Here is a 22778-nt window from a genome sequence, read left to right as displayed (position 1 = left end):
AAAGTACCATGAGCAAAAGAATTGCTATTGTTCATTTTATACTATTGGCTAAAGTAAAATCATTTCACTTTTAGGATCTCTTTTGTTAGTTCAGATTCTGTTCATCATTGGTTAGTGCATTACCAGCAGAGACTCTCATTTCACTTTTGTTTAATCACATTCTGTATTAGAAGTGCACTGTGGCAGATTATCTGTACTGAGCAATGTATAATCGTATAGAGTCTCATTTTATAATCAGTAATTGTGAAGTGAGAGGACTTGACACAGTTCCATTAAACAGGTACTTTAGTAGAGCCAGACTCCATGATTACACTGTTCCCTTTTAGATACAATAAGCTTTCGCGTGTCTTACTGACTAAAGCTGAAACAGTTTCATATAGAGTATTGTGATTACTTGCATCACTTCGTGCAGCACACTGCAGTTTCATTGGAACCTCTGACGCTTTTCATACCTCATGTTTTTCACACCTCATCTGTAAATTTACTCAATTATTATCAATCACTCATCTTCAGATTTTATAAATTCAAATTATCACCTGGTTATCATTGAGTACTTGTTTCATTCTATGCCTGAAGGAAATCACAGCTCCTTCCAAGTGCTCTTAACCCAATTCAAAATAAAAGCTTTTATACAGTTACCTAGCTAATACAAAGCATTTAATCTTTTTCTTGTCTGATGAAAATTACATTGTGCTGGATCTGGTTGAAAAGAATGAGACACTAATGTTTTTGTCAATGTAAACTGATATCTTGAATACAATTTAGCTTATGTGTAAACTTTATCTAAAGCAAATATGGCAAGATAAGACAGGATTTTCATTGAATCATGAAGACCCCCATCACCTTCATAAATAGTGGGCCAGCCCCAGCTATGAGAAGTCCCTCCCCTCCTCCATTACTGGTCAATGCCATTTTTGCAGATGATCCAATTTTCGCACATAGGACAGGAGTCATGAAATTATGATGCAGGCTTAAACATTTCTGAAGACTTCATAGTAGATGTGTATCACCTGTTGTACATCTCTTGTACATACCACTGCAAACCAACATTTTTTAAACACAGCAGCCATACCTCAAAGCTTGAGGCTGACGGCAGACAATAGGAAAGGTTAGGATTTTGTGAAAGCAGATGAACACATCTTTATGCTCCATCTGCTTATTCTTTGCTTTGGGCAGCTAAGTAGGAGATTGGCCAGACTGCCAGGTTCACTGGGTGAAAGAAGAAAGCACAAAAACATGGGCACAATATCTTCACATATGCAGTTGAGAGAAGAGTTGAGTGGTTGAAATGTGCAACCGGAGCCAGGAGGTAGCAGAGTCAGCAGAGAGAGCAACAGAAAAGAATTAATGGATGAGATATTACTCTGAGTGAAAGTAGCACCATCTCTGAAGAGGCTTTCTCAACAACAAAAAAGCAGAGGAGGCAAAGGCTTCAAACTTCCTGAGAAGTAATTAGAAACAGCTACATTCTGGTGGATAAAGACCTTGTGCCACAATCAAACAATCCTCATCACATGCTCATTGCACTCAGAAAATTAGAATCAAGCATGGAAGTGTTAAAATCAAGATGTTATTTAATAAGGAGCAAGTGTAGGTCAATGAGCAATGGGATGCTGGATGAGTGTGATATTGTGTCAGTTAGGACCTTAGCAGCAGAATTTGGGCTGCCTCGAGTTTATGGAGTTAGAACTGCCATAGACAAGGTAAGAAACATATGTAGGAGGATTTCAGAAGGAAATAACAGGGTTAGGGATAAAGTTATGAATCATTATGGGGATGGAACTAGGTGGTCCCAGTGAAAAAAGAAAGGACCTATTTTATAAGACTGTTAGGACCTCAATGGGTTAAGCGACAGCACAGGGTATGCAATGGCCTAGTGCTATTATCATTAGACTATTAATCCACAAAATTCAGCTAATGTTCTGGGGACTCAGGTTCAAATCCCACCACAAAAAATGGTGAAAATTGAATTCAACACAAAATAAATCTGGAATTAAGAATCATGAAATCATTGTTGATCGTTGGAAAAAAGGCTCTAGTTCAATAATGTCCTTCATAGAAGGAAATCTGCTATCCTCATCTGGTCTGGCCTACATGTGACTCTAGATACACAGCAATGTGGTTGACTCTCAACTGCCATATGAAGTGGGCTCGCAAGCCATTCAGTTGTACCAGTCGCTACAAAGTCTCAAAGAAGTTAAACCGGGTGGATTACCTGACATTGACCCAGGCACCGGAAAAGACAACAGCAGAAACAGCCCTGTCAACCCTGCAGGGTCATCCTCACTAAGTTCTAGGGATTAATGCCAACAGTGGGAGAGCTGTCTCACAGACTAGTCAAGCAACAGCCTGATATAGTCATGCTCACGGAATCATATCTTACAGACATTGTCCCAGATACCACCATCATCCTCCCTGGATATGTTCTGTCTCACTAGCAGGACAGACCTGTCAGAGGTAGTGGCACAATGGTATACAGTCAGGAAAGAGTTGCTCCAGGAGTCTTCAACATTGACTTCAAACCCTATGAGGTCTCAAGGTTAAACATGGGCAAGGAAACCTCCTGCTGATTAACACGTACCATCCTCACTCGATTGATGAATCAGTATTCCTCCACGGTGAACAACACTTGTGCATGACAGTATCAGTAAGATTGACCACCACACAGTCCTTGTGAAGATGAAGTCCTGCCATCCCATTGACAACAACCTCCATCGTGTTGTGTGGCTCTTTCGCGTGCTAAATGGAATAGACTTCAAACAGATCTAGCAGCTCATGACTGGGCATCCTTGAGGTGCTGTGGGGCATCAACAGCAGCAGAACTGTGCCCAGCATAATCTATAACCTCATGGCCCAGCATGCCCCCCACTCAACCATTACCAGCAAGCCTGGCGATGAACCCTGGTTCAATGGAGAGTTCAGGAGGGCATGCCAGGAGCCAGCACCAGGCATACCTGAAGATGAGGTATCAACCTGATGAAGCCAGCAAACAGGACTACTTGCACACCAAACAGCAAAAGCAGTAAGGTGATAGACAGAGCTAAGTGATCCCACAACCAACAGATCAGATCTAAGCTCTGCAGTCCTGCCACATCCACTCATGGATGATGGTAGATGATTAAACGGGCTCCGTAAATATCTGAACAAAAACAGAAGTTGCTGGAAGAGCTCAGCAGGTCTGGCAGCATCTGTGAAGATAAAATCAGAGTTAACATTTTGGATCTGGTGAATCTTCCTCAGAATCCCATAATTATCTGCATTCTCAATGGTGGGAAGAGCTGAGCAAAGATAAGGCTGAAGCTTTTGTAGTAATCTTCAGCCAGAAGTGCCAAGTGGATGATCCATCTTGGCCTCCTCCAGTGGCTCCCAGCATTACAGATACCAGTCTTCAGACAATTTGATTCACTCCATGTCATATCAAGAAATAGTTGAAGACACTGGACGCTGCCAAGGCTACAGGGCGTGACAACACGCCAACAATCCTACTGAAGACTTGTGCTCTAGAACTTTGCTGCTCCCCGAGCCAATCTGTTCCAGCACAGTTACAACACGGGTATTCACCTGACTATGTGAGGAAAATAGTCCAAGTATGTCCTGTGCATAAAAAGCAGGACAAATTCAAACCAGCCAATTACCGTCTCATCAGCTGATCATCAGTAAAGTGATGGAAGATGTCATCAACAGCGCTGTCAAGCAGTATCTGCTCAGCAATAATCAGTGGTGCCCAGTTTGGGTTCCGCCAGGGCCACTTAGCTCCTGACCTCATTACAGCCTTGATCCAAACATGGACAAAAGAGCTGAATTCCACAGGTGAGGTGAGAGTGACAGCTCTTGACACCAAGGATGCATTCAACTGAGTATAGCGTCAAGGAACCAGAGCAAAACTTGAATCAATAGGTATCGGGGGAAAGCTCTCCCTGGTTAGAGTCATATCTGGCACTTAGGAAGATGATTGTGGTTGTTTCAGGTCAGGCATCTCAGTTCCAGGACATCTCTGCAGGTGTTCCTCAGGGTGTCCTGGGCCCAACTGTCTTCAGCTGCTTCATCAGTGACCTTCTCTCTATCATGAGGTCAGAAATGGCAATGTTTGCTGATGATTGCACAATGTTCAGTGTTATGTGCAACTCTTCAGATACTGAATCAATCCATGTCCAAAGGCATTAAGATCTGGACAATATCCAAAATTGGGCTGACGAGTGACAAGGAGCATTCATGTCACATGAGTGTCAGGCAATGTCCCTCTCCAACAAGAGAAACGTAATGATCAGCCCTTAATATTCACTGACATTACCGTTGCAGTCTCCCGAATATCAATGTCTTGGGACATTGCCATTGGTGAGACACTGAACTGGACTTGCCATATAAATACTGTACCTATGAGAGTAAATTGAAAGCTAGGAATTCTGCAACATGTATCTCACCTTCTGAATCCCGAAAGCTGGTTAGCTGTTTACAAGGAACAAGTCAGGAGTGTGATGGAATAGTCCCCAGTTGTTGAGATGAGTGTGGCTTCAACAATACCCAAGAAGCTTGACACTATCCACAACAAAGCAACCAACTTGGTTGGCACCACATCCACAAATGTTCACTCTCTCTACTGCTGTTGTTCAATAACAGTAGTGAGTACGGTCTACAAGATACACTTGCAGAAATTCACTGTGGCTCATAGGCAGCATTTTCCAAACCTGCCATCTAGAAGGACAAGGGAAATGAATACATGGGAACACAACCACCTGTGCATTTTTCTCTAAGCGATTCAGGCATGGTGCAGGTGACATTGAAATCTGGGCCTCCTGGCTCAGAGGTAGGGGCATTATTGCAGCACCACAAGAGCCCTTCTGGATATTTTCCTCATCAGCTCTTTATTACATGCTTCTGGAGAAGGTGGGATTGGAGTCTAGGCATCCTAGCTCAATCACCACGCCACAATAGTCCGACAAGATTCATTCACTTTTGCTAAGAAGCGAGAACAAGGCAACATGTCCTCATTTGGCGACAATGGGATAGTATTCTTGTGATTTATGTTCACAGTCTGGAACTTGACTAATAGCAAAAGAATTATAGTGTACAACACTGCAGAAAGGTCAGGAAGCATAAAGACCGATAGTTTACCTTTATTACAGTCACATAGGATGTCTTTGCAACTTTGATAAAAGCTGTTTTGAAACACTGCAGGGGCAGAAACCATGTTTTTAAGTATATAAACACAGAATTCTAGATTCTAGGGATACTGAGGCTGAATTTAGGACAAATCGATCTATTCAAAAAGGAAAAGAAGGTTGGACATGGGTGTGTAGTTTGCAAGGATTGATGGATAAGGGTTTCATTTACTCCTCTTCTAAATTCAGAAATGTAACTCAGTTTAATATTTCCAACTTTTCTGTTTAATTTAGTTTCGTACATTAATTTCATATTGAAATATTGTCATTGCCTTTTACCTCAACAAGTATAATAGCGCTGTCTCAGTTCCTAATCAGTAAAATCATGGCCCAGCAAGCATTTCGGTTTAGTAAAGACTGATTTATAAGGCTATAGATAAAAGAGACATTTACAGGCAGGGAATGGATTATATCACAAACCATCAAATTCAGAATAGCAAAAGAAGGTTAAGTCCAATAATACTGATAATAAGTATTTAAATAATCCATTAAAATTCAGTTATATTTAAAAAGATGACTAGTATGGGCAATTTTATAACAAATCTTATTTTGTTCTTAAATAACTGAATTCCAATGTAGCACATCTTGTTAGAATACAGATGTAGCCATCCTCAAGAAATTTTACCTTCCCATCCACACCTCATTTCATTTAACTCTTCCATTTTGCATTATCACAATGGGAATAAATGTTATAACAAAGCAGAAATATCATCTTCTGATTATAAATGGCTCATTGTATAGGAAGTCTTATAACACTCTGGTAGTGTCCTTGCCACTGAACTGGAAGTTCTCAGATCAATTCCCACTTTAAAAGCCAAGGAAGGTGCATTTGTAATACAGTCAAACAGTTTTTCCAGGCTAAAAAGCTGGAAATACTTGGAAATGGTTGTACTGGACACCCACTTTGAAACTTACAAAACAGGGCAGATCACTATGTGTCATTTGCAAGTTTTAATTTGTATTTTCCTTGCGAGTTAGCATCAATTTGCAAATTTAGGCATGGCAATAGTAGGCAGCAAGAATAGGAAAGATGCTGTTTACCCATGCGATGGAAATAAATTAGAGATTCTAGCATAGTTATGCATATCTCCAGGTTACAATGTGCATGTAAAATGTTTGTTTCTGCAGCAGCTCTGACTCCGTGGGGTCTGAGTTAGGTGGATGGCAGGTGTGATCAGATTGCTGCCAATAGCCCGGGTTCAATTCACATTCCAGCTGAGGCAGGTTTGGGATCTGCACTGCGGATTTGTAAACTTAAGAAGAAGAAAGTCTATTCTAGAAATTTGCTTCAGTAAATGTTGGAAAGTTCCATAGATTTTTAAATGGAGACATGGAACGATAATCCTGGATGCAAATTATCACATCATTCGGAGCATTCAGTATACTGAACATTCAACAAACCTGTTGAGGTATGGAGGATAATAAAATGTGAGGCTGGATGAACACAGCAGGCCAAGCATCATCTCAGGAGCACAAAAGCTGACGTTTCGGGCCTAGACCCTTCAACGTCAGCTTTTGTGCTCCTGAGATGCTGCTTGGCCTGCTGTGTTCATCCAGCCTCACAATTTATTATCTTGGATTCTCCAGCATCTGCAGTTCCCACTATCTCTAGGTATGGAGGATAGCTGGGGGAGTATATCACATTTTTGAAACTTAGTTTTGTTACTCAACCAATCAACAAATATATATTCCAAAATCACATCCAGTGAATCTTTGTACAAAGAATGTAACTGCTTGCAACAACCAGCGATCTCCAATACCTGATTGGTCAAAGTCCGTGGGATGTGATTAGGCTGTTAGAATAGCATCTTGGATTCTTGTCTACAGTTGCATATTTCTGCAATCAAAATGGATAATAATTTCAATAGATTTACTCAATCGGAATATAATAAATATAAAGAAGACAACCTGCCATGGACTTAGAACGCTCTGGTACGTATGAGAGTATAGAATTTGATGAACGACATTGCTGCAACATCATCTTCGTAGATTACAATACAAATCTGTTTTGTTTTATATGCACCGAAATGAAGGTCCAGTACACCCGCTTCCAACTATTATTGGCTTTTTACTCTGGTAAAACTGTTTGACTGTATTATAGATTAAACTTCTTTGGCCATTAAGTACTGAGTGGGAATGGATCTGAGAATTTCCAGCTCAGAGACTACAGTGCCACAATACACATGGCATTATCCAGGAAGTTATTTCTATAGTTTATGATAACATTGTTGGTCAATAATGTTTATTACAATAATTGATAATCACAAATTTAACACATTTAAGGAATATGTCTATATTTTTCACTTTCTAGAGCCAAAGGGAAATAAGAATTATAAATGGACATCCAAAACATTTGTAAGTATTACTAATGTTGTATTTTGAACCCGTAAATATGTTGGTAGATTCTCAATAAATATTTTTGAATTAATTTTCTCTTTACCAGTTATTTGAACAGTGATGAGCCCTAACTGTATATGAATACCTACATATTTTGAGCACTTGCTTACAATTGTTGTTTTTATTTGTTTTAAGGGTGTTGTAGCCTTTGATGATGAGTTATACTGTTCACTCTGCTTCTTTCCCTGTCAAAGTGGATACCTGTACATCTTATGCTTGCATGCTTCTGCAATTTTCCAGCTAAAGGCAGAGAAAGATATCACAACATCAAACACAAAATGTGCAATAGATTTTTTGTTAATAAAAATAAGTTTGAAAGAGGTCTGGGAGCATTCCCACCTTCTCTAGGCCGAGGTTTTATTTTTGCTTCTTCGTGCTATCACAATTGTTAATTTGTATTGCCAAAAACTTTATTATTTGATCACTCCAGCTTTATATCTCAGGCATACACCTTTGTTCATGTCCTGACACACTAGACCCACCAATTCCCACTCTCCATCTCTCTTTCTCTGGGCTCCATTCTGAAAAATACTGTTCGTCTTTATCTTCTTCCAGTTCTGATGGTAAGTTGCAGACCTAAACCTCTTGCTTTCTTAAAATCTCTACAGTTCTGCCCAACCTCCTGACTGTTTCCATTATTCGTAATCTTCGAAACAATTTCTCGTCTGTTTGTCGAAATGAGCGCAGGACAGGACTTTTTTAAAAATTGCTCAGAGCATTAGTTACAACTATTAGTACAGCTGATGCAAAACTAAAAATTTTGGTTTGTTACAAAAACAGAAATTGCTGCAGGAAATCAGCAAATCTGACATCAAAGTTAATGTTTCAGGTCCATTGTGACCTTCCCTCAGTTTGCTATGTTTCTTATCCCACTTGGCAGAATTTCATTCTGACCACCTCATTCCCTCATTATTTACATTGATACAGAACCAAAACCATCATGCATCAATAAAATTATGTTCAGTAACTGACCCACAAAACACCACACATCAGACCATAATCTAACAAATTATAACTTGTTTTGATCAGAGAAAATAATGAGTACTCTAACACAGCCGCACTGATGTCCATGCCTGAATGTCCATGCTAGCTTCCATCAAGTGAGACTTTGCAATGGAAGAGGAGTTTAACAAAATTTATCTTTTTGCTTAGACCATAAGACCATAAGACATAGGAGTGGAAGTAAGGCCATTTGGCCCATCAAGTCCACTCCACCATTTAAATCATGGCTGATGGGCATTTCAACTCCACTTCCCTGCACTCTCCCCGTAGCCCTTGATTCCTTCTGAGATCAAGAATTTGTCGATCTCTGCCTTGAAGGCATCCAACGTCCCATCCTCCACTGCACTCCGTGGCAATGAATTCCACAAGCCCACCACTCTCTGGCTGAAGAAATGTTGTCTCATTTCAGTTTTAAATATAGCCCTTCTAATTTTAAGGCTGTGCCCACGGGTCCTAGTCTCCCCGCCTAACGGAAACAACTTCCGAGCGTCCAACCCTTCTAAACCATACATTATCTTGTAAGTTTCTATTAGATCTCCCCTCAACCTTCTAAACTCTAATGAGTACAATCCCAGGATCCTTAGCCGTTCATCATACGTTAAACCTACCATTCCAGGGATCATCCATGAGAATTTCTGCTGGACACGCTCCAAGGCTAGTATGCCCTTCCTGATGTGTGAGGCCCAAAATTGGACACAGTATTCTAAATGGGGCTGAACTAGAGCTTTATAAAGCCTCAGAAGCACATCGCTGCTTTTATATTCCAACCTTCCTGAGATAAATGACAACATTACATTTGCTTTCTTAATTACGGACTCTACCTGCAAGTTAACCTTCAGAGAATCCTGGACCAACACTCCCAGATCCCTTTGTACTTCTGCTTTGTGCATTTTCTCACCATTTAGAAAATAGTCCATACCTGTATTCTTTTTTCCAAAGTGCAAAACCTCACATTTACTCACATTGAATTTCATCAGCCATTTCCTGGACCACTCTCCTAAACTGTCGAAACCTTTCTGCAGCTTCCCCACCTCCTCAGTACCACCTGCCTGTCCACCTATCTTCGTATCATCGTCAAACTTCACCTGAATGCCCCCGGTCCCTTCATCCAAATCATTAATGCATAAGGTGAACAGCTGCGGCCCCAACACTGAACCCTGCGGGACACCGCTCGTCACCAGTTGCCATTCCGAAAAAGAGCCTATTATCTCAACGCAAAATACTCATGTCTTCCACTGTGAAGACTGACGCAAAATATTTATTAAGTTCTTCAGCTATTTCCTTATCTCCCATCACTAGCCTTCCAGCATCAATTTGGAGAGGCCCAATATCTACTTTTGCCTCTCGTTTGTTTCTTATGTATTGAAAGAAGCTTTTACTATCATTTCTAATATTACTAACCAGCCTACCTTTATATTTGATCCTCTCCTTCCTTATTTCTCTCTTTGTTCTCCTCTGTTTGTTTTTGTAGCCTTCCCAATCTTCTGATTTCCCAGTGCTCTTAGTCACTTTATAGGCTGTCTCTTTTTCTTTGATACATTTCCTGACTTCCTTTGTCAGCCATGGCTGTCTAATCCCACCCCAGATAATCTTTCTTTTCTTTGGGATGAACCTTTGTACTGTGTCCTCAATTACACCCAGAAACTCCTGCCATTGTTGGTCTACTGTCTTCCCCGCTAGGCTCTGCTTCCAGTCGATTTTCGTCAATTCCTCTCTCATGCCCCTGTAATTACCTTTATTTAACTGTAATACCATTACATCCGATTTTGCCTTCTCTCTTTCAAACTGCAGACTGAACTCTATCATATTATCATCGCTGCCTCCTGAATGTTCCCTTACTTTTAAGGTCTTTTATAAAGTCTGCCTCATTACATAGCACTAAGTCCAGAATAGCCTGCTCCCTTGTGGGCTCCATCACAAACTGTTCCAAAAAGACATCCTGCAAACATTCCATGAATTCCTTTTCTTTGGATCCACCGGCAACATTATTCACCCAATCCACCTGCATATTGAAGTCCCCCATGATCACCGCGACCTTGCCTTTCTGACATGCCCTATCTATTTCTCGGTGCATCTTGCACCCCTGGTCCTGATCACTGTTAGGAGGTCTGAACATAACTGCCATTATAGTCTTTTTGCCTTTGTGGTTCCTCAATTCCACCGACACAGACTCCACATCTTCTGACCCGATGTCATTCAGTGCAGTAGATTTAATTTCATTCTTAACTAACAAGGCAACCCCACCCCTCTGCCCACCTCCCTGTCTTTTCGATATATTGTGAATCCTTGGATTCTGCCAGTCCTGAACTCCCTGCAACCATGTCTCTGTGATGCCTACCACATCATAATCATTCAAGAGGATTTGTGCTGTTAATTCATCTACTTTGTTGCAAATACTACGAGCATTTAGATAAAGTGCCTTAATGCTAACATTCTTATCATTATTAGAGAGGTTGTAAATCCCAAGACGTCTTAAGCTATACTTCCTTTTTGCTGTATTCCTAGTTTGCTTTGAGCTTAAATCCATCTGCACACATGCTATCCTGTTGCTTATCTTTCCATTTAATTCCATACTCCCTGTCTCTTTCACTTTCCCTTCCCCCCCCCCCGACCCATAAGTTTAAAGTCCCACTGACCACCCTATTTATCCTATTTGCTAGAACACTGGCTCCAGATCGGTTCAGGTGGAGACCGTCCCAACGGTACAGATCCCCCCGGTTCCAAAACTAATGCCAATGCCCCGTGAAATGGAATCCCTCTTTCCCACACCAATCCCTTAGCCACGTGTTTACTTCCCTAACTTACTTTTCCCTATGCCAATTGGCACGTGGCTCGGGCAGTAATCCAGAGATTATGACCCTTGAGGACCTATACTTCAATTTCTTTCCTAGTGCTTGATAATCCCTGAACAGGTCCTCTACCCTAGCTTTGCCTATGTTGCTAGCCCCAACATGGACCACAACAACTGGAACCTTGACACATAATCTCAGAGCTAAGACAAAAACTTTCTCATATGCTTAGAAAGTTGACATGGGTTGATCTATTTATTTGTTCTCCTCTGTTTGTTTTTGTAGCCTTCCCAATCTTCTGATTTCCCAGTGCTCTTGGCCACTTTATAGGCTGTCTCTTTTTCGTTGATATATTTCCTGACTTCCTTTGTCAGCCATGGCCGTGTAATCCCACCCTAGTCCTCATACAGCACCTTCCAAACCTACGACCACTTCCATCTGGAAGGACAGGGGCAACAGATACATGAGAACACCACCATCTGCAAGATCCCCTCCAAGCCATTCACCATCTCAACTGTTTTCTCAATATTTTCAATCAATAGCCCAATATAATGTCAGGTAATAGGTCCCAGTATGAGCCTGTTTGGTCACAGGTTTTTCTTGCGCACTCACATGTGTGAAAGGTTTGTTTACCTGGGGCGAATATAGGAAAATTAGCAAAATTGCCTATTTTTGTCAAGTGAATTAGTCCCTACATTCCAATGAAGCATTGCATTAAAGCAACTAAACCTAGTCATTTTTTTACTACTTTGCAATGTTTACATTGAACTCAGATGGCCATGTATTGGAGGAGAGATGACAGCATCCATTGAACTCTATCTACAAACTTTTATACCTTTATTTTGCTCTTCCTTTCCTATTCTTAATTATCCCTCTGGTCCATTTTTCACCTCTGCCTCAATCCCTCACTACTCTGTTTGCCACTGATTTTCTCATCTCTAAACCTCTGACATCTCATGTATCCATATTGTTAGCTTTCAGTGTTTTCAAGTCTATGTAGTGCATTGGCTAGCAATTGAACCAACAGCAGGGTGTAAAATATGAATGCAAAAAAATTTCGTTCTGCAGTACTAATCATCAGAATCCGATATCAGATAGTTAATTTTATTAAGCAACACCATGGGAGTAGTCATACTCGAGCTGGAATAATTCACACTAACATAGTGGAAAAATATTTGCTGATACTGGGGACATATGTTCATTTCTGTCGCACTCTTTCAACTTGATGAGGTGGAAAAATTCTTTGCTAAATATAACTTAATAAGATTTAACTTCCAGGAATAATTCTAGAAATAAAAAGAAAGAAAGAAAAATATAGAAAGATTCATTGGGAACAAGACTGATCAATATTCTGCAAGAGCGGGTTTCAGGCAATTTGCATTTTTCCAGGTGATTTTTGGGTTATTCAGTTATTTTCTGTAATAAAACTCATGACATCAGAGACTCGTGGCTTCAAAACAAAATCCAAAGATTTGCCACAATGTAATTTCAGTGCTTGAAATCAATTATTTTCATGACACACATTTCATTTTTCCAAGGAATGTCCTCTTCTTAAGTAGATCCAGTAAAAATGCCCTGGTTTAAATATGCATACTAGTATCAAAATAAGGAATCTTCTGCAAGGTGCTTCATAAATTTCGCATAATAAAATGTGAGGCTGGATGAACACAGCAGGCCAAGCAGCATCTCAGGAGCACAAAAGCTGACATTTCGGGCCTAGACCCTTCATCAGAGAGGGGGATGGGGTGAGGGTTCTGGAATAAATAGGGAGAGAGGGGGAGGCGGACCGAAGATGGAGAGAAAAGAAGATAGGTGGAGAGAGTATAGGTGGGGAGGTAGGGAGGGGATAGGTCAGTCCAGGGAAGACGGACAGGTCAAGGAGGTGGGATGAGGTTAGTAGGTAGATGGGGGTGCGGCTTGGGGTGGGAGGAAGGGATGGGTGAGAGGAAGAACAGGTTAGGGAGGCAGAGACAGGTTGGACTGGTTTTGGGATGCAGTGGGTGGAGGGGAAGAGCTGGGCTGGTTGTGTGGTGCAGTGGGGGGAGGGGATGAACTGGGCTGGTTTAGGGATGCGGTGGGGAAAGGGGAGATTTTGAAACTGGTGAAGTCCACATTGATACCATTAGGCTGCAGGGTTCCCAGGCGGAATATGAGTTGCTGTTCCTGCAACCTTCGGGCGGCTTCATTGTGGCACTGCAGGAGGCCCATGATGGACATGTCTTCTAAAGAATGGGAGGGGGAGTGGAAATGGTTTGCGACTAGGAGGTGCAGTTGTTTGTTGCGGACTGAGCGGAGGTGTTCTGCAAAGCAGTCCCCAAGCCTCCGCTTGGTTTCCCCAATGTAGAGGAAGACACACCGGGTACAGCGGATGCAGTATACCACATTGGCAGATGTGCAGGTGAACCTCTGCTTAATGTGGAATGTCATCTTGGGGCCTGGGATAGGGGTGAGGGAGGAGGTGCGGGGGCAAGTGTAGCATTTCCTGCGGTTGCAGGGGAAGGTGCCAGGTGTGGTGGGGTTGGAGGGCAGTGTGGAGCGAACAAGGGAGTCACGGAGAGAGTGGTCTCTCCGGAAAGCAGACAGGGGTGGGGATGGAAAAATGTCTTGGGTGGTGGGGTCGGATTGTAGATGGCGGAGGTGTCGGAGGATGATGCGTTGTGTCCGGAGGATCACCTCCGACAACCTCCGGATACGACGCATCATCCTCCGACCCACCAACCTCCGGATACGACGCATCAGCCTCCGACCCACCAACCTCCGGATACGACGCATCAGCCTCCGACCCACCAACCTCCGGATACAACGCATCATCCTCCGACCCACCAACCTCCGGATACAACGCATCATCCTCCGACCCACCAACCTCCGGATACCACGCATCATCCTCTGACACTTCCGCCATCTACAATCCGACCCCACCACCCAAGACATTTTTCCATCCCCACCCCTGTCTGCTTTCCGGAGAGACCACTCTCTCCGTGACTTCCTTGTTCGCTCCACACTGCCCTCCAACCCCACCACACCTGGCACCTTCCCCTGCAACCGCAGGAAATGCTACACTTGCACCCACACCTCCTCCCTCACCCCTATCCCAGGCCCCAAGATGACATTCCACATTAAGCAGAGGTTCACCTGCACATCTGCCAATGTGGTATACTGCATCCACTGTACCCGGTGTGTCTTCCTCTACATTGGGGAAACCAAGCGGAGGCTTGGGGACCGCTTTGCAGAACACCTCCGCTCAGTCCGCAACAAACAACTGCACCTCCCAGTCGCAAACCATTTCCACTCCCCCTCCCATTCTTTAGAAGACATGTCCATCATGGGCCTCCTGCAGTGCCACAATGATGCCGCCCGAAGGTTGCAGGAACAGCAACTCATATTCCGCCTAGGAACCCTGCAGCCTAATGGTATCAATGTGGACTTCACCAGTTTCAAAATCTCCCCTTCCCCCACCGCATCCCTAAACCAGCCCAGTTCATCCCCTCCCCCCACTGCACCACACAACCAGCCCAGCTCTTCCCCTCCACCCACTGCATCCCAAAACCAGTCCAACCTGTCTCTGCCTCCCTAACCTGTTCTTCCTCTCACCCATCCCTTCCTCCCACCCCAAGCCGCACCCCCATCTACCTACTAACCTCATCCCACCTCCTTGACCTGTCCGTCTTCCCTGGACTGACCTATCCCCTCCCTACCTCCCCACCTATACTCTCTCCATCTATCTTCTTTTCTCTCCATCTTCGGTCCGCCTCCCCCTCTCTCCCTATTTATTCCAGAACCCTCACCCCATCCCCCTCTCTGATGAAGGATCTAGGCCCGAAACGTCAGCTTTTGTGCTCCTGAGATGCTGCTTGGCCTGCTGTGTTCATCCAGCCTCACATTTTATTATCTTGGATTCTCCAGCATCTGCAGTTCCCATTATCTCTCATAAATTTAGCAAATCATTTCTGAATTGAAGCCTCTGTTGCAAAGTAGAAATGTGATAGCTAGTTTTCCATGAACGGCAGTGTGATAATGTGCACTAAATGGGGGTCAGGATCAACTATTGTTTGGATATTACAGATGCCACTTGGGATTAAATTGATTATTGCACTCTGAAGACATGTAGAGCATCAAATCAAACAGAAGGAAATATGCACTTTTTAAATTCATTTGTGAGATGTGGGCATTGTTGGCTGGGCCAGCATTTATTACCCATCCCTCATTGCCCTTGAGAAGGTGGTGGTGAGCTGCCTTCTTGAACTGCTGTGGGTTGACCCAACATGCTATTGGGGAAATTTCAGAATTTTGATCCCGTAACAGTGAAGGAACTGTAATATATTTTCAAGTAAAGATGGTGAATGGCTTGGAGTGGATCTTGCAGATGGTGGTGTTCTCATGTATCTGTTGCCCCTGTCCTTCCAGATGGAAGTGGTTGTAGGTTTGGAAGGTGCTGTATGAGGATCTTTGGTGAATTTCTGCAATGTGTCTTGCAAATACTACACACTGCTGCTGCAGAGCATTGGTGATGGAGGGAGTAGATGTTTGTGGATGTAGTGCCAGTCAAGCGGGCTGCTTTGTCCTTGATGGTGTCAAGCTACATGAGTGTTGTTGAGGTTGCACCCGTCCTGGCAAGTGGAGAGTATTCCATCACACTCCTGACTTGTGCCTTGTAGATGGTGGACAGACTTTGGGGAATCAGGGACTGAGTTGCTCGCCACTGTATTCCTTGTCTCTGACCTGTCTTCTAGTCACTCTGTTTATGTGGTGAATCCAATTGAGTTTCTGATCAATTGTAACCACAAGGATGTTGATAGTGTGGGATTCAGTGATAATAACACTGGTGTCCAATGATCTTGGAAGTCTTGGGGCTTAATCTTTCCATCAATGCTGTTTCTTAAACGAGCATAACTAAACATTTATTAAACAACAGGAAGGTATCGACACAACTACACAATCTCACTTCTGTTAACAACAGTGTCATTTGAGATCACCAAATATAAAAACAATGGTTGCTGATTTATGTATTCTGGCTAGTGATGCAACAGGTACTGAGTCTTCTATTGTTACATCAAGCTGCAAAACTCTCCAGGGAATGGTTTGGAAGTTGCTGAATTATGTTTTTGTCACCTTTGCTGGCCCTTAACGAAAGAAGCATTGTGAAAGGAAGGTTGTTTCCTATATCGTCTTCAGCAAGGAGTTCGACTGACTATCAAGGTTAGATTGCATGGAAGACAGGGAAGGCTCGCTATTTGCATACAAAATTGGTTTGAAGGTAAGAGAGAAAGGGTGATGGTGGAGTGTTGTTTTTCTGACTGGAGGCCTATACCCATTGCTGGTGCTCAGTTCTCTGCTTTTTCTTATTTATATAAATTATTTGAATGTGAATATAGAATGTATGGTTCGTAAGTTTGCAGATGACTCCAGAATTGGTGGCATAATGGATCGTGAAGAAGACTATCTCGGAGTACAACAGAACATTGATCAGATGGACTGATGGAGTTTTATTTAGATAAGTGTGAGGTGTTGCATTTTGGTAAGCATAATCAGGACAGGTATTATACACTTAATTGGAGAGTCTGAGGAGCATTGCTAAACAAAGAGACCTTGGGGTACAGATTCTGCCGGTAAACAGGATAGTGAATAAAGCATTTGGTACACTTGTCTTTATTGGTCAATGCATTGAGTTAAAGCAGTTGGGAGGCCATGTTGCAGCTGTACAGGACATTAGTCAGGCCAGTTTTGGAATATTGCATTGATTTCTGGGCTCCCTGCCACAGGGAAGGATGTTGTGAAACTTAAAAGTGTTCAGAAAAGATTTAGAAGAATATTGCTGTGGTTGGAGGGTTTCAGCTACAGAGAGAGTCTGAACGGTCTGGGGCATTTTTTTCCAGGAGCATTGAACGCTGAGGAGTTGATATTTATAGAGGTTTCTGAATTCATGAGGGGCATGGATAGGGTGAATGACCAATGTCTTTTCCCCAGGGTGGGAAAGTCCAAAACTAGAGGGCATAGGTTTAAGTGAGAGGGGAAAAATTTTAAATGAATCTAAGGGACACCCTTTTCACATGGAGAGTGATATGTGTATGGAATGAGCTGCCGGAGAAATTGGTGGAAGCTGGTACAACAACAACATTTAAAAGACATCTGAATGTGTACATGAATGGGAAGGTTTAGAAGGCCAACTGCTGGAAAATGAGACTAGATTAATTTAGGATATCTGGTTGGCACGGACGAGTTGGACCAAAGAGTCTGTTTCTGTGCTGTACATTTCAGTGATTCTATGACTCTTGGCTCCAAAAAACAGGTCCAGTAATTGACAGCTCTACAGTGAAGACCAACATCCCTTTGTTACAGGACCTTATGCTCTGCTCGGTGCCCCTCTTTTCTGATGTGGACATGATGGCCGTCTCTGCGGGAACATTTTCAGACCAAGCCATGATACAAGGTCTGATAGCCAGCGTCACCTAGTGATCTGTCAGAGGCCAGAATGCTGGACGTCTCTGGCAACCTGTATCCCTTTAAAGCAGTGAAAGCTGTAGCTTTGATAGCAGTTGTTGAAGGTTGCACAAGCATGTCCTGAGCTTCCTCTGTAATGTCGAGATATTAATGGCTTCTGCTTGTCATGCAAAGGAAGCTGAGATATTGGCCATGAGATGCTGCATCGTGGTTTGGCCTGAAAGTGTTCTCATTGGAATTGCCTGCCATTCCCATATTCACCATTACTATATCTATATTCCCTGCTACTTTAACACGCCACCCTGTTCCCTGGCCAACATCTCTGTCTCTGGCTTGTTGCAGTGTTCCAGTGAAGCTCAATGTAAGCTGGAAGCGCAGCACTTCATTTTCTGCCGGGGGAGCCCTGCAGCCCTCTGGACTCAATATCAATTTCAATAATATTAGGGCCTAAAGTCTCTCATGTCGCAGCCCCCTACACCACACACCAGGCCTTATTACCACATAGCCTGCCATTACACGCCCCCCTGTTGTTAACCATTGACAATCTCCAATAACAGCTATTCACCTTCCTAGCCTGATCATTATCTACTCCTTTGTCTATACAACTGCTCTTCTTCTCTTTTTGGGCTCCATCTTTTATCCAATCATTTACATCCTATATCATCCTCCAACCTATTTTCTGCATGTAACCTGACGTCTTCCCAGCCACCACCAGTTCTGTGGAAGGGTCACCAGACTCAAAACATTAACTCTGATCTTTTATTCACAGACATGTTGAGCTTTTCCAGCAACTTCTACTATTTTTCCATCTTGGGAAAGATGGACTTCAAGCACCGAGCATTTCATTTACACATCTATCCGCCTTTTTCAGAAGCCCACTTCTTCATCTGAGTGTTCTGCACAGAAGCCAAGTACAACAATATCTGCTGGCCGACCAGAATCTGTGACCTTCATTTTCTGCCTCAACTGCAAGCCACTCATGTCCAGTGTCTGATCAGGTGCTGATCTTACTTCCTAGCTTTTCTCTGCAGAATATGCCTGAGCTGATAGCTGGACTGTGGAAAGAAGGAATGTGATTCTGCTTTTCTGTCTTCCTGTGCTTTCACCTCTTGCTCTTTCACCACTGCCCTGACCAGGTTGCAGTGTTTATACATCTAGAAGGAAAAAGGATGAAGTGGGCAGTAATGAGGGAATGAAAGGAAGGACAGAAGGAAGGAAGGAAGAGAGGTAGGGAGAAGAGGAGAGGCAAGGAGCACCGTCAGCAGCTTGTAAATTAGCAGGGATTGTTGATTGGCAGAAGTGGAATGTGGAAGGTTTCATAAATGCACATACAATCAACTTTGATGGTTTCGGCAGGTTGGACAACTCTTAAGTAATAAATTGAAGAATACTTTTGTATCCAATGAGGGAAAGGGGGCTGCATTGGTGCTGTCAAACTTGTAAGTCCTTGCCACAGTTGGTGATGGGGAGCAAAAATAGAGATTGCTGGAACATTTCAGCAGCTCTGGCAGCATCTGGGAAGGGAATTCAGCGTTAATGTGTTGACTCTGGTGACCCTTTCTCAAATCTGAATTCTGAGGGTTCTGAGAAAGGGTCACCGGACCTGAAACATTCATTCTGATTTCTCTTCACAGATCGTGCCAGACCTGCTGTGCTTTTCCAGCAATCTCTCTTTTTGTTTTTGATTCACAGCATCCACAGTCCCTTTGGTTTTTATTTTGTGATGGGGGAGACGTGAGTTGTGGAATGCTTCCCAAGCTCAGTCTGAAAGGGAGTAGCCAGACTACGTGTGGGGGAATGTGCCTGAGCAGAGATACTCTGTGTATGTGCAAAAGACAGAAACAAAATTATGTGGCAAACAGCTTCTCAGGCAGGTGTCTATCTGGGACATGGGAGGCAGGCCACAAATATGAGATGGTCCTCAGCCATTGGCTGCTCCAGTGATGGCAACAGCATCTCTTCTGTGGCAAAGAGGACATGCCATGAGTGAAGGTGACCTAAAGCTATCAATGTTTGGTTGAGTACTGATTGATATAGATTATTGGCAAGTGAGTGTTGTGACTCTGGTGCATTGATCTGTGTGAGAGGCTGGTGATAGGGCATGGCATTTGAAAATATATTCACTTACCCTGACCTCTCATTTGAAGTCATTAAACTTCTCGTAGCTATGCATTAAGGTCCTTGGGACTAAACTCCTGACAGATAAATGACATGTTAAACCATTTCAAAAGGCAGCTAACAGTTACCAATCTCCTTGCAAGGCAGTCAATATATGCGGAATTCTTTCCAAAAGGACAAAGGATGTAAAATCGCAAGTTTATTCCAGCCATATACACATATACATGTTCTTAGATGTATAGCTAATCCTTTATTCAAACCAACCTGTATCTAGGTCTTGTGCTTCAGGGAGTAAAAATTTCAGTCAGAAACAAGTAGGCAAAATTATTAAGCAAAATCTGTTTCTGTAGAAAAATCAGCAGTTTAAATAAAAAATTCCTGTTTTGTCAATTAAATAACAATCCCACACCAACAGACCAAGCTCTGCAGGCTTGCTACATCCAGTCGAGAATGATGATGGGCAAATCAATAACTCACTGAAGGAGGAGGAAACTCCATCCCCATCCACAATGATGGAAAAGCCCAATACTTCAGTGCAAAAAAAAGGCAGAAGAATTCACTGAAACCTTTAACCTTGAAGTATTGATTGGATGATCTATCTCAGTCTCCTTCAAGTGGTTCTCAACATCATAAGTGCCAGTCTTCGGCCAGTTTCAGTTAACCCATGGAATATCAAGAAATGGCTGCAAAGGTTAAGGGCCCCAACAACACTTTTGCAATAGTACTGAAAACTTGTGCTATAGAACCTTTCGCTCCCCTAACCAAGCTATTCCAGTGCAGTTGCAAAACTGGCATCTACTCGATAATGTGGAAAATTGTCCATATATTTCTTATGCACAAAAACAAATCCAACCTGGGCAATAACGCACACCACCAATCTACCTTTTATCATCAGTAAAGTGATGGACAAAGTCATCAGCGCTATCAAGCACCACCTTCTCAGCATTAACCTGCCCAGTGATGTCCACTTTGTGTTCAGCCAGAGCCACTCAGCTCCTGACCACATTACAGCCTTGGTTCAACATGACAAAAAAGCTGAATTCTAGAGGTGAGGTGAGAGTGATGATAGTCTTTGACATCAAGGCTGGATTCGACCAAGTGTAACATCAAGGAGCCCTAGCAAAACTGGAATCAATGGGTATCAGGGACAAACTCTCTGCTGGTTAAAGTTATACCTGGCACATTGGAAGATGGTTTGGTTGTTGAAGGTCAGTCATCTCAGTTGCAGGACTTATCTGCATGGGTTCCTCAGGGTAGTGTCCTCAGCCCATCTTTAGCTGCTTCATCAATGACCTTCCCACTATCACAAAGCCAGAAGTGGGCATGTTTGCCAATGATTGCACAATGTTCAGCACCATTCATGACTCCTCAGATACTGAGGTAGTCTGTGTTCAAATGCAACCAGGCAAAGATAAATATCCAGGCTTGGGCTGACAAGTGGCAAGTAACATTCATACCACACAAATGCCAGACAGTGACCATCACCAGTAAGAGACAAACTAACCACTATCAATTAAGAAAAATAGTCCCTTGACATTCAATGGTGTTGTCTTGTCTGAATCCCACTCTATCAACATCCTGGAGTTACCAGTGACCAGAAACTCAATTGGACTAGCCATATAAATAAAGTGGGGATAAGATCAGGTCAGAGGTTAAGAATTTTGTGGTGAGTAATGCATTTCCTGGCTCTCCAAAGCTTGTCCACTAACTATAAGGTACAAGTTAGGAGTATGATAGAATACACCCTGCTTGCTAGGATGAGTTCAGCTCCAGCAATGCTCAAGAAGCTTGCCACCATGCAGGACAAAGCAACCCACTTAATTGTCACGACGTCCACAAGTGTCCACCCCTTCCACTATCGACGCCCAGCTACAGAAGTATGTACTATCTATATAAAACACTGCAGAAATTTGCCCAAGATCCTTAGAAAGCACTTTCCAAACACATGACCACTTCCACCTAGAAGGGGAAGAGTAAAAGCTGGGATGGGAATTTGTATATGGGTCTGAAAGTGCCTGAAGGAGTTAATACTAGCAGATCCAAAAGCACCATTCCTTATGATAATGTCAAATGAACTCACAAGCTGTAAAAGCATAGAATCTCAACTAAGTGAGACTTAACATCTGGTCTTTTCAAAGTCTTTGCAACAATGTTTATCATTTCAATGTAAACTAACTAGTTGTGACGGTGTAGTAAACTGTAGTTTGTTTCGATAAGAGTCTCTTCTGGTTAAACCAGGAAGTGGTTTTCCTTTCCCATACTAAACCAAGCAGGTCTAGTATTTGTTCATACTTAAAACGGATGGTAACAGCAACCCACAACATAAGCAGCAACTCTTGCAGTTTAATGAGCTTGCATAGCTTCATACTGATGGTAGAATCAGACTGGAATTTAATATAATTAGGTTTCTGGCCTAAATTCTGACTCCAGCTAAAATTATGCAGGAGTACTGCAGAGTGGTTGTGGATTTTCTAAGGAGCTGAATTGGATTTTACTCCAAAAGCCCTATCAACTGAATAGCATAGAAAAAACAGAAATTGCTGCAGGAAATCAGCAAATCTGACATCAAAGTTAATGTTTCAGGTCCATTGTGACCTTCCCTCAGTTTGCTATGTTTCTTATCCCACTTGGCAGAATTTCATTCTGACCACCTCATTCCCTCATTATTTACATTGATACAGAACCAAAACCATCATGCATCAATAAAATTATGTTCAGTAACTGACCCACAAAACACCACACATCAGACCATAATCTAACAAATTATAACTTGTTTTGATCAGAGAAAATAATGAGTACTCTAACACAGCCGCACTGATGTCCATGCCTGAATGTCCATGCTAGCTTCCATCAAGTGAGACTTTGCAATGGAAGA

The 22778-nt window shown here is 42.7% G+C and overlaps 1 protein-coding gene across 1 annotated transcript in view; it reads left to right on the top strand.

Moving 5' to 3' along the window:
- LOC125454423 (cytokine-dependent hematopoietic cell linker-like) overlaps nt 1-22778 on the top strand; it is a 134310-nt gene that overhangs the window by 39985 nt on the left and 71547 nt on the right. Inside the window, exon 4 of the mRNA XM_048535161.2 lies at nt 7471-7514. Within this exon, the coding sequence (XP_048391118.2) occupies nt 7471-7514 (44 nt within the window). The remainder of the gene's footprint in view (nt 1-7470; nt 7515-22778) is intronic.

Source organism: Stegostoma tigrinum, chromosome 1, assembly GCF_030684315.1.
Source record: "Stegostoma tigrinum isolate sSteTig4 chromosome 1, sSteTig4.hap1, whole genome shotgun sequence".
NCBI lineage: Eukaryota > Metazoa > Chordata > Chondrichthyes > Orectolobiformes > Stegostomatidae > Stegostoma > Stegostoma tigrinum.
The sequence above is the reverse complement of the archived record's forward strand: the minus strand, read 5'-3'. Positions and strand labels throughout refer to the sequence as shown.